Consider the following 12,365-nt stretch of genomic DNA (forward strand, 5'->3'; position numbering starts at 1 on the left):
AAAAAGGGAAAATATGAAGACGGAGGCGACGTCGGTGGCGGCGGCGGCGGGTGAGATTCTCAAAGAAAAACGAGCGACAGACGGTAACCTGGAATGCTTTTGGTGAGACTTTTCCCCAAAAGGCTACCAGCTTGGAATGGCTGGAGTCTATCGGTATGGAGGAGGTGAGGGGGATGGTGATGGCGGTAGGTAAAAGAAACTTAGCCTTTTCGGAAGATTTGTTCTTTTTTCGAGACCTCGAGTCATCGGTCGACTGTTGCAGCTGACGGTAAGATCAGAGAGAGGACTCCAGTGTTTGTGATAATTAGAGATGGCTGGAAAGGGGGGGGGGGAGATGCAGAGAGGCAACCATAGCATGATGCAAGGAGCCGAGAATTGTGCAGGTTGGCCCAGCCACGTCCTTTTTTATTTACAAGAGGGAAAAGAGCTGGTTGGCAGGGAAACTGCAGCTGCCCAACCATTCGTAAGGCCAAGGCGATTATAGGTAAAGAAGTGGGTCCCGGTAGTCCCCGGATCGATTAGGGCGATCCACTGTGGTTTTATAATCTACGATTTACAGGTATGCAGACCCTGTAACGGCGCTGTATTCTGCTTATCCCAGTGGTCATACCACGTACCACACTGTCGTACATGTACGGAATCGCCGCACGCAACCCCGTGTTGAGCCCTATAGCTTAGCTGAGCCCTGTAGCTTTACTGCCCGTTCGTTTGGGCGTCACCGCCGACAAGCACCTGAACACCACTGAACCTCTGCAACTACTAGACCCTCCATCGCTAACCCTCCATTTCCTCGGCGGCTGTAATCTGTGATCTGTACGGGACGCTGCTGCTAGTTATTGCTGGTAAGGATACTGGCCCTGAGCTACCTGTAGCTGCTCATTACGTCGCATGTACATGTAAGCCGCCCAACCACTCAAGCACTCCATGTACTCGTACAGGTTGCGATATATACGAACAATACAAATCAATACGAATAACGGTTCCTTTCACTCCAACCCTCCGTTTACGAGTTAAGTACTCTGTACAGATTACATGTGGACAATACCCCCAGAAATCGCCGTTGTCATAGCGATGCCGCCCCCCCCCCCCCCCCCCCCCCCGGCGGCCTCACAATCTCAATTCGCCCAGCCGTCTGACGTATGCATCTACCCCACTACTCTATCTAATTTTGGATCCCGTCGATTCTTCCTACCCTGTACAGTGTAACCGGGAGGTCATCACGAGCACAAAAGCATGTCTCCTCTCTTCCTGCAGCTAGGATATACCAAACGGGAGTGATCGGTACAGATTACGAGTATAAGGAAAGGGCCTGGAAGGAGGAGATGTTGACAATGAGTCCTCTTATAAACTTTGTCCCCCCAAAATGCCCTGGGAGGAACACGTATGTACAGGTGTCCCTCACACCAACCACTATGGTTCTTTCTCTTTTTTCTCACCTGACCTCAACAAAGGTGGAGGCCCCTATTATTACATCAACAAATACGACAGACTACAAGTACAAGCATTACATCTGCCACGTCACAGATACGCCCCAGCTCTTGCCTCAGCTTCACCGTTTACTGCATCATCCGAAGGAGGGATACAGAATCATCCTACCGATCAATGCTCGAGTGGCCAGCCATACATGTTGCTGGTCAATCAGAACACCTGAACCGGCTCTCCCAAGTAATATTGCCACGGCCGTCAAGACAGTTGATTACCTGGTAGATGAATAAACCTCTTAATTGCATAGTTACAGACCCCCCACGTCAATGTTGCAACTCGCAACACCTAATAGCTTCTCAACGTTGAACATTCCCAGCATGTGAGCTCTCACCACAGAAGCAGCCAGCCTTAAGCTACCGTTAGCAGACATGACAGCCATGACTTCGATACACGACGGACAGATGGCCTCCTCATCCCTCGATGCCCGGGTAGAAGACTTCCTGGACGACCGCCTCCAGACGTCCACCGACCTCGAGTCCCTAGGCGACCTGCTCGCCAACGTGGAGCTCCAGCGCAACCAGCTCCAGACGCAGCTGGACGACGCCGTCAAGCAGCTGGACGAGGCCCGTCGCACGGCGGGGGGACGCCAGGACGCCATCCAGGCCCAGATCGACGAGTTCCAGCAGCTCCAGGAGAGCATCGACAAGCGGGCCGCCGTGGCCGCCAGCTCCGATGCGCCCGACCAGGCCATTGCGCGGCTGCAGGGCCCGATGAGGAAGCTGCGGGCCGTGGAGACGGCGCGGCGCTACCTTGCCCTGGTACAGGACGTCGAGGCCCTGCGGTCGCAGGCGCGCGCCCATCTCCCCTCCAGCCCCAAGGGCGCGCTGGAGCCGTACTCGCGCCTCAAGCAGCTGGCCTCCACGCTCGAAGAGGCCCAGGGTGACGAGAAGCTCCACCTAGTCGACTACGTGGCCGGCGTGGCCGACAACCTGTGGACCGAGATGAAGGACATCATGATGCGCGAGTTCGACGCCGTGCTCAGGGAGAGGGGCTGGCCCCGCGTCGAACCGGCATCCCAGATGGACGACGACTGGGTGGCCGCCTTTGACAAGCTGCTCGACCTGCAGATGCCCGAGGTCCTCTATAGCGGCTCCAACCCCGGCGAACCGCTGACCCTGCTCCCGCTGCAGTCCATGTGCGCCATCTTCGCCGCCGAGTTCCGCTTCCATTTCCTGGGCGACAGGCCCACCAGCGACCCGCAGGCCGTGGCCACCCACTGCTTCCCCTGGCTCCTCATGACGGTTGAGAAGTGGGAGGTCTTCCTGCGCGACAACCTGGGCCACCTCCTCGTCGCGCGCTTCGCGGGCACGCACCTGGCCACCAGCCTCGTCTACGTCGACCCTGTGTGCGCCTTCATCACCGCCATGCTGCCCGTGGTGCGCGAAAAGGTGCACGACGTAGCTCGCAAGGCGGCGTCCAAGAGCTCGTCCTTGCTGAGCAGCTTCATCTCCCAACTCATGACCTTCGACGACAACGTCCGCGCCAGGTTCGGCTACGACGGCGGCGATCGAGACAATGGCTGGCCGGGTCTCACCACCGACGTCCTGGACACGTACTTTGACAGGTGGTTCCAGGCAGAGAGGGACTTTGCCATGGATCGCTATCGGTCCATCCTTGACGCCCCCGACAGCCGAAACATTGACTACGAATATGCCGCCGACGGCCGCATGAAGCCCACGTACGGCGCTGTGCGCGTCACCGACCTCTTACGCTCCGTGACCAGCCAGTACAACCGTCTGCGCAAGGTCCGTCACAAGGTTCGTTTCCTCGTGGATATCCAGGTCGACATCCTAGACGACTTTGACGGCCGTCTGCGTGGCTCCCTCGAGGCCTACCAGTCCATGACATCGACTCTCGGGAGGACCCTGCACGGTGCTACGAAGGAGGAACTGGCAGCCCTCGACGGCATTGGCGGGCTCGAGAGCCTGGCCAAGGTCCTGGGTAGCTCTGACCACATAATCACCACGCTGAAGGATTGGGGAAATGATGAGGTATGTCTCTCTCTCTCTGCCCTTCTATGCGAACCGCACATACCTTGTGTGTTGTGCGTGTTCCACTTCGAGAAGGATGGGAGAATGTGGCTGACAGAGGAAAACAGTTCTTCCTCGAATTGTGGGAGCAGCTCCAAGCCGGATCGGCCAAGCGCGGCAGCGGGACCGACTACGAACAAGGCCAGCCGGCCACTTCAACCCCCGACTCAGACGGCGCCCTGTTCGACGAGACAGCCGCATCATACAGCCTGCGCCGCAAGACAGCTCAGGAGCTCATGGTATCGGCGCTGAGCGAGTCGCACTCCAAGGCCTTCAGGACCTACAGGACAAGAGCGCAATTCACCATGCCGGACAGCTCCGATCTAGGCGACCAGCTCGTCATCTCTCCTGAGCTCGACGAGCCGCTGCACACGCTGACGCGCAACCTCGAGTTCACAGCCAAGGCGCTCTCGGCGGCCGTGTTCCGTCGCGTGTGGCGTCTCGCACTGGGCAAGCTGCAGGACCAGCTGTGGAACGAGGTACTCCTCCGTCAGAACTTTACCGCCTCGGGAGCCAGACAGTTCCTCTACGATGGCAGGGCCATCGTCACCCTGGTAGACCGGTACACGGCTGGCAGCGGAGGCGGTGCCGCCGCCATGGCCGCACTGCTAGAAGGCATGAGACTGCTCAGCCTGCCTGTCGAGGCCAACGGGGCAGACGATTGCCATGTCATGACCATCAAGAGGGCGAGCGACGGCGTGTTTACGGATAATGACGAGGCGAGAAAGGTGCTCGAGGAGCTGGGCTTGTCGGAGCTGACACCACAGAATGCGCGGTACATTTTGCAGAGAAGGGTAGAGAACAACGAGGACGTGGAGTGGTAGATGCGAGCAGGTAGATTTGAAAGAAATCAGAGAGGATCTCAGAGAACCGACTTTTTTTTTCCCCAAAAGAAATTGATCATGGGATATATCATATATATATATATATGTGTGTGTGTGTGTGTGTGTGTGTGTCTACGCCTCCACCCACCTATCGAATAAACTTTTTCCACTTTCCAAAATCCCCTCGGTAAAACGATCTCTTTTTCAAATCACCCCCGATGAGATGAATCTCTCCCTCTCTTCATATATAGACCTTGCCCCCTTTTCTAGTTGAGAAGCTTCATGGTAAACTCGACGGTAGCGAAAGTGCAAGCGGACACGGGCATGGCCCTGAGCAGTGTAGGACCGATACCCTTGAAGAAGCCGCCAAGCCCGCCGGCAGCGTACGTGGCGGCGACGCAGTGGCGCATAGACTTGTACTTCTGGGCGGCACCGTAGCCGTCGGTCTGCATCTTGCTCTTGACGACGTCGAAGGGGTAGGAGGCGAGCCAGAGGGCCTCGCCGGCCAGGCCGCCCCAGAGCGCGACTTTCCAGGCGGGCAGGTCAGCGCGGTCGACGCCGTTGCGCCTGGCGTCCTGGTTCATCATCCACTCGAAGCTGGTGAACCAGGCACCGTAGGCGAAGGCCTCGCGCCACATGGTCACCACCTGGCCCCTGTAGACGCCGGACAGGACGCCGTCGTGGGCGCCCAGCTTGCGCACGCAGTCCAGCGGGCCGTCGTACAGCCTGCCGGCGCCGTGCGGCTGGCTCTGCAATCGGATGCGGATGTGCTCGATCGGACCGGACAGGAAAGAGTTGGCCACGCCCGCGAACGCGCCGGCCTGCGCGTACTGCCAGTAGCTCAGGGATCCGGAGCCGCCCGGCGACGAGGCCAAGTTGCGCGCCTCCAACCACCGGCGCGCCTGGTGGAATGCGCCGAACTGCACCGACACGCAGGCGCCTATGCCGATCAGAGGCGTCAGGGTGCCCTTGTAGAAGGCCGTAGGCCCTTCCTTCCTGTAGATGGATGTGGCCGCCTCCAGGGCAGACGAGTATTGCGTCGTCGTCTGCAGCCTCACCTTGACAATGTCGAATGGTTGGCCTGGGAGAAGAGAGAGCTGTCAGCGGGGTTTGATGAGCAGATGCCCGGACCGAGTGTCTCCTTACCGACCAGGACCTGTGCTACGCCCCCGACGGCACCGGAAAACAGATCCTTGGCCGTCTGCGTAGCTCCCCCCTCTGTAGGGACATTGGCTTCGGTCAGACTTTCGGCCATGTTAGGTTGCCCCCCCCCCTCTGGGTCCGATGTCGCAGATTGAAAAGAGAAGAAGCTTGTGCGATTGAAGCTTTCAATGGAAGCAAAAGAAGGAGACACCCAACACAGCACGAAGCAAGGCACAGGAAAAGAAGAGAAGGAATAAAGGGAGAGTGGAGAGTAGCACAGTTCAAAATGACAATAGAAGAGGAGAGAGGTCGGCTTCCTTCGTCGGAACACACCCGATGAAGAAAGCAAACTTCTTATCTAATAACGCCATTTTTCCAGTTCTTTGAGTCTTTGACCGCCCTTGGCGCTGACCAACTGGAATTCCCCATTGGTGCATGTATTCACTTATCGAGGACTTGGGGAACATATCCTTATACACGCAATTCCACATATCTTCGATTAATGTATATTGTCATATATTCATGATACTCTCTCTCCTCTTGTCCCCAGACTCCCCCCCCCCCCMYYTGGTATAGCCTAATACTTTTTTTCACCCTGCTTCCCATCCTTGGCATCATTCTGCGCCTGGGCATTCAGCTCAATAGCCTCCTTGAGCTTAGCTACCACCTCTGGCTGACTGGCAAAGGCTGCTCTGAGGAGCGAGTCTAGGTCTGCCTCTACCTTGGCGATGGGCTTGACACCTGCTTTCCTGGCCTTGGAATCGTTGATGAGTGTGGCCCACCGGTTGGTAAAGGCGTAGATGGACTGGCGGAGTAGCTCGTCTAGCTGCTCGCTCATGTCCTCCACCGTGAGAGTCTTGGCCGTCACAGCTGGCGTGACGCCGCCACCAACAGCGCCGGCGCCGCGGGACCAAAGTGTCGTGCCGCCTGCCATGATGCCGCCGAAGAAGCTGACCCAGTTCTGCGGGCTGATTGTATCCCAGACTTGGCTGAAGTGCTGCATCGACGGGACTGCCCCCCTGCCCGAGGCCGACGACGATGCTCCGCCTGCCCCGGGCTGCCCGCGGATGTCGCCAATCTCGAGAGATACGAGCTCGTTTTTGATGATTAGCAGGTTCTTGACCATGAAGAGGTCTCCGTCCGTGCCATTCTTGAGAGACTTGATCCTCGCTTCGGCCTTTTGCAGCACTTGGATCGTCTCGCGAACAATTTTGAAAACCACGGGGCTATCCTTTGCCTGGTAGGTGTTAGTACATACACGTGCTCACGAATCCAGATGACAGAGTGCAAGAAAGAAGAAGAAGAAAGAAGAGAGAAGAAGTCATACCGATCGCTCTTTGGGCATGGCCTGATCGAACCTGGCAAGCAGATCCATGGCCTTCTTGACAAGCGGGTAAGCATCGGACTGGGCCACGGTCAGGGCCGTATCCTGCACGGTAGCCTTCGTGATGACCTTCGTAATCTCGGCATCGAAGCAGGCGTCTGCAAAGGGCCACATATTCCAGACGAGCAGCTGCGCAGCATACTCCTTGCTCTTGCGGAAGAAGGGCGTCTCGTCTTCCTCCACCTCCGAGACGGAGTGCTCGCTTGCCAGCCACCCGACGACGGCACAGGTGGTCTGGAGTCCCCCAGCGGCCGACTGCAGACTGGACTGGAGGGCCATGCCGAGCGGGCTGAGATGGCCCGGGTGTGGCATGAACGTGTTGACAGCCTTGATGATCTGGAAGGCCGACTCGGGAACGGAGCTCCAGGCCGGCTCCACGCCAAAGATGTGCGTAAAGATCTTGCCCTCGCTGTAGATGCGCTCGAAACACTGCTTGACCAGGTTGCGCGACGCCGTCTCGACCGATAGCTCCTTGACCTCCTTGGCATGCTCGTCTAGGTCGTGCTGCGTCATGGGCTTGAGGTGTCGGTCCCGCGTGGTGAGGTACGTGTGGAACATGTTGGATGCGGCGCTGGAGTACGACTCGCGGATGCTTGTGGCATGCGCCGCCGCTGCCGCCGACGACGTCGACGACACCTCCTTGGGCCTGCCATACTGATCAAAGGCGCTGCGGACCACCCGGCGCACGTTGGGTATCAGGGCGTACGTGTCCGCCATCATCTCCTCGAAGCGGCCGTAGGCGAGGGCGTGTCGGGCAGATTCAGACTGCGTGTTGGCAATCTGCTTGCCTATATCTGTCATGGTCTTGTCCAGCCGCGCCGTGAAGCCGTGGTCTAGCAGGTGCAGCGCCTTGGTTAGCAGGGCACTATACCGTGCCAGGTACGTGTCTCTGTCGCGGTAGTTGGGCTGTAAATCACAACGGTCGTTAGTACCATGTCCTATCCTCACCTCATAGAATCCAGCAGCAGCAGAGGTAAACTAGGTAGACACTCACACGTTCCGCCATAAAGATTATGCAGGCGTCGATATTCTCCACCATGTCCCCGAACCCGTGGTCTTCGACTAGACGTCCAGCGCCCGGCGCGTTGAGCCTCCTCGTCGCAGTATCTAGGTACGTGTAGTAGTATAGGTCGGTACCGACCTCGTCCGCTAGTTTCTCCAGCCTCTTTTGTTCGTTGACCAGGCCCTCGCACTGTGACTGGAATGTGGAGGTCTGCGCCTCGACCGACTTGAACGAGTTAGACAGGGTGGTCAGGATGTCGAGCGTGCTGCTCGCGTCGTCGATGAGGCCGTCGAGGTGGCGTTCCGTGAGTATGAGTTGGTCGCGGTAGAGCCTGTATGGTGCAATAGGTGTCAGCTTCTTTCTTTCTCTCTTTGTATCCTTTTCTTTCGCTCTTCCTCCCTCATTTTTTCCTCAAAAAAAAAGGAATCCAAACTCACGAGTACTCCTCCTGAGCCGAGTCGAGAAGCTGTCGATCAAGCTCATGGTCCAAGGTTGAGCTCCAGTCGTCGTCTTCGATATTGTCGGACGCAGGGCCCTCGAACAGCATGAGGGCATCCCATTGTCGGTTCTGTCCCTTCTTGGCTGCTACGGCCTTCTTCTTCCCAGGGAATTGCGCCCGCACGACACGGTAAAAGTCCGAATAGGAAGCTGCTCGCCGCAGAAGGGTCGGTTCAGGCGGGGTATTGGTGTTTTCAATCTCCTCGTACACATTCTCGAGAGGGGTCTTGACTTCTACGGGAACATTGCTGTTGGCCCCCTAATATGTACAAGGGTCAGATATACATATAAACACATATGTTTGAGAGGCAAAGGGGGAGGGGGGGGGGGCAAACATTTGGCTGTTGGAGCAGAGACGACTCCCTTCGACGGTGAGCTTGGTTGCTGTTGGTACTGTTTGTCGGTGCGGATTTCTTGGAGGAAGAGTTGGAAATTTCGACGAAGCTGTACCATGACTCGTCGTACATGATTATACCGAACTCTAAAGAAGGAGCTGGAAGGGAGGAGGGTGGAGGGACGGAGAGAAAAAGAGCGTGGGATGTAATAGTCGTGACGGCTGAAGCCAGCTGGTGCTTCCGAGCGGCGCCTTGTCATTGATTCAGAAATGATTTACCCTGTACTCGACTTATCGGCTTATCTCAAGGGCCCACATGAGTCGGGACCCCCCAGATTTTGACATCCAACGGCAGACCAAGCATTACGCTCCTCTTCTTTCCCTCTCCTTTGCCTCTTCAGGTGTTTGTTTCATCTCACTCATCGTCATCTACTGATAAAAGATCACACAATGAACGCCTTTCGTGCCGTCACTCTCAGACAAGGAGTGACGCCACTCCCGCGATTACGAGTATGGTTGCGCAACGCCAGCAGCAGCAGCAGCGGCGGCGGCGGCGGCGGCCGGCGTAAGACGTCATCGAAGAGGTTCGGCAAGTTTGCCAGCGTCGCAGCCGTATTCGGCGGCGCAGCAGCAACATCATACTACTTCCCAGTCGTCAAGGAGATGGTGGGTGTGCTCATGATGACCGAGGAGGACAGGGCAGCCCGCGATGGCCCCAAGTTTGCGCAGCCCGAGCTCAAGTTTGAGCCGGTGGTGTCCAACCCGGCCGAGGACCAGAGGAAGCTGCTGAGCTCGCAGAACCTGCAGGTTCTGCGCAGCTGGGAGCATCCGGGCGTGTACGTGTGGGGGTCTAACGTGGGCAGGGTGGTTGACCCGGAGTCGGAGGACAAGTATGTCAAGCAGCCTCGGCGCCTCAAGTTCTTTGATGACAAGGTTCTACGCGACCTGAAGCTCACAAACACGTTTGGCGCAGCTGTGACAGAGAAGGGCGACCTGGTGCAGTGGGGGCTGGGGTTCTCCAAGGATGACCCGCGGCCGGTGACCACGGTCAAAGGCAAGGACCTGGCCAAGATTGACGTATCGGCTGACCGCATCATTGCCCTGGCGCGTGACGGGTCCGTGTACGCCGTCCCTTCGTCTCAGGACGACCTCAAGTCGTTCGCGCTCGGGGAGACCAAGGCCAAGCGCTCGTCGTGGTCTCTGTGGGGGAGCAGCCCGGCTGTCCTGCGCACTCTGACCCCCGGCGGTCTCGGGTGGGGCGAGAGGGTGACGGACATCAGCAGCGGGCTGGAACATTGTCTGCTCCTGACATCCAAGGGCCGCGTCTTCTCCCTCGCGTCCAGCAGCTCTGACTTTCCTTCCAAGGGCCAGATGGGCATCCCCGGCCTGACGTGGGAGACGAAGCCGCAGAACCAGGCGTACGACGTGGCACACGAGATTACGGCCCTCAAGGACACTGAAGTTGTGCAGATCGCCACGGGTGACTACCACTCTGCTGTGCTGGACAAGGCCGGCAACTTGTATACCTTTGGCGACAACCTGTACGGCCAGCTGGGCTTCGATATGGACCCGGCCAACTCGACGGCGTGGGCGCCTGTGCACATCCCCACCAACAAGCTGTACTACCACCAGGGAAAGCTCACCTCACGGGTGACGGGCGTGGCGGCCGGCGGGAACAACACATACTTCTCCGTCGACGTCGACACGCCGGCCCCTGCCCCCGACGCCAAGCCGGGTAGGAGACTGCCCCCCACGACGTCGGACGTATGGGCCTTTGGCCAGGGCGTGTACGGCGCTCTGGGTACGGGAAAATGGACGCACGTGTCGGCAACGCCGGGAAAGATCAAGGGTATCTCGGGACGGTTCGAGTTTGACGAAAAGACCAACTCTCTGCAGCCCATCCGCGTCAAGGCGCTCAACATCGGCACCACGCACTGCGCCGCCGTCATGGACAACGCGACCAACACGTCCGCGCCGCGCACCAGCGCAACGAGCAAGGCCAACCCCGACACTCCCACAAACTGGGGGTCCGACGTCGTCTTTTGGGGTGGCAACGAGTACTTCCAACTCGGCACGGGCAAAAGGAACAACCTGTGCGTGCCTGGATACATCCCCCCCTTCGAGGTCGAGACGGAGAAGGAGAAGGAGAAGGAGAAGGGCAAGAAGAGTAAGGCTGAGGAGAAGAGCCAGGATAGGCTCTGTCTCACGCCGAGGGAAAACGTCAGGATAGGCGAGGATGGGAGGGGGCGCAGGCTGACGCTTGAGCAGAGGGTTGAGTGTGGACGGTTTGTGAGTGGTGTGTATTCTGGGGTATAAGGCTGTATGAAGTGAAGACACTGTATAGTATGTATTTATTAATGGTTTCCATCTATGTATTGGTTAATTCATCTATCGTCATGAGATGGTTCATGAGGTGAGATGAATGATGTGAGGCGGATGAGAATGGCACGTGACTCTTTTTTCTCTCTCTGTATGTTAACACACGGGACCTGACTAGACACCAATTAAGGGTAAGAAGACGGGTACCGACTGTTAGTATGAGTCTTGTGCCCCCCCCCCAAGGTATCAGATGAGTAGCATCACTGGATACAATATCAATTAGATGAGTATATTTATGAATCCAAGGATTCATCAGATATGAGCGTAAAAGTTAGAGAACAACACAAAAGATACACCCGGCACCAAGACAAACCTCGCTGAAACGTCTCAACCTCCTCTCACTGGCCCCGACCGGACATAGGAATCAGTTGGTTGGGTACCAATGGAACGTCTTAACAAGCGCTGATATTGTCGCAGCTACAGAAGGGAATGCCTAGATGGCGCTTATCCAGAAGATGAATTTATCTTGAATGTCATTACCCAAGAACGATCCTGATCATCACCACCACCATCATCATCTACATGGCAGTGTAATAATCTACCGATTATATAGAAACAATTCTTCATCCTCCCTCCCTCTCCCTTCCCCCCCCCTCCCCCTAACAGCCTGAGGGGCTTATTTTGCGTCACGTGGAACAATAGAGACGGTGGCGGTTCCCGATACTCCCAACGACCAACAAACACATTCTCTTTCGCCCTCGACCAAACTCATCTTCCCAACCTCCTTCTCACAGCTCATCAGACCGTCTGTGTGTCAGATTATCTTCTCTCATCGGTCTTCTCCTCCAGCTTCATCGAGGGAACTACACCCCCACCGCACATGTCGCTTTCTAGGTCGGCAACTTCAGGCAACGATGCCAACAGCAGGCCATCTTCGTCCAAACGAGGTGTAGCACCATCATCAGGACTGGGACCGGGAAGAGCACCAGGAACGAGCCTTGGGGTAGACCGTCTCGCACCATCATCCGCTTCGTCACCAGCAGCTCGCGGCGCCGTCAAACACACAATCAACCGTCGCGACTCACCGACCAGCTCAGCAACCTCATCTCCCAGACTGTCACCTAGGGTGCCCCCCATCTCGACGAACATCGCCGTCAAGGTGCCCAAGCTGGCTCACGCATCTAAGCGGCCGGGGAGTGAGACCCCGAGCGATGTCAGGGATGAATCGCCGCTAGATCCCATCTTGGCTTCCATGATGCCTTCCTTTTTGAAGCTGGATAGACAGGGTATGTTTTCCCCAGACAGTGCAAGCTGAGAGAGAGCAGGAAGTAAAGAAAGAAGAAGG

At 57.1% G+C, this 12,365-nt stretch overlaps 4 protein-coding genes across 4 annotated transcripts; 2 read left to right on the forward strand and 2 right to left on the reverse strand.

The window, feature by feature from the left end:
- Window positions 1–1,862: 1,862 nt before the first annotated feature.
- On the forward strand, window positions 1,863–4,339 carry GMORB2_1282 (RAD50-interacting protein 1; the record flags this gene model as incomplete). The annotated part of the gene is made up of 2 exons (XM_035463264.1): window positions 1,863–3,476; window positions 3,584–4,339. The coding sequence occupies 2 exons, from the start codon at window positions 1,863–1,865 to the stop codon at window positions 4,337–4,339; spliced, it is 2,370 nt and encodes a 789-aa protein (XP_035324688.1).
- Window positions 4,340–4,605: 266 nt separating this feature from the next.
- On the reverse strand, window positions 4,606–5,594 carry GMORB2_1283 (solute carrier family 25 (mitochondrial carnitine/acylcarnitine transporter), member 20/29; the record flags this gene model as incomplete). The annotated part of the gene is made up of 2 exons (XM_035463265.1): window positions 4,606–5,420; window positions 5,486–5,594. 2 exons carry the CDS (start codon window positions 5,592–5,594, stop codon window positions 4,606–4,608), a joined length of 924 nt encoding a protein of 307 aa, XP_035324689.1.
- A 465-nt stretch (window positions 5,595–6,059) lies between these two features.
- On the reverse strand, window positions 6,060–8,834 carry GMORB2_1284 (conserved oligomeric Golgi complex subunit 3; the record flags this gene model as incomplete). The annotated part of the gene is made up of 5 exons (XM_035463266.1): window positions 6,060–6,719; window positions 6,810–7,772; window positions 7,861–8,200; window positions 8,307–8,626; window positions 8,703–8,834. The coding sequence occupies 5 exons, from the start codon at window positions 8,832–8,834 to the stop codon at window positions 6,060–6,062; spliced, it is 2,415 nt and encodes an 804-aa protein (XP_035324690.1).
- Window positions 8,835–9,151: 317 nt separating this feature from the next.
- Window positions 9,152–11,017, forward strand: GMORB2_1285 (Alpha-tubulin suppressor; the record flags this gene model as incomplete). Its single annotated transcript, XM_035463267.1, has 1 exon — window positions 9,152–11,017. The coding sequence occupies one exon, from the start codon at window positions 9,152–9,154 to the stop codon at window positions 11,015–11,017; it is 1,866 nt and encodes a 621-aa protein (XP_035324691.1).
- Between the last annotated feature and the right edge of the window lie 1,348 nt (window positions 11,018–12,365).

Source organism: Geosmithia morbida, assembly GCF_012550715.1.
Source record: "Geosmithia morbida isolate 1262 chromosome Unknown scaffold_1, whole genome shotgun sequence".
Taxonomy (NCBI): Eukaryota; Fungi; Ascomycota; class Sordariomycetes; order Hypocreales; family Bionectriaceae; genus Geosmithia; species Geosmithia morbida.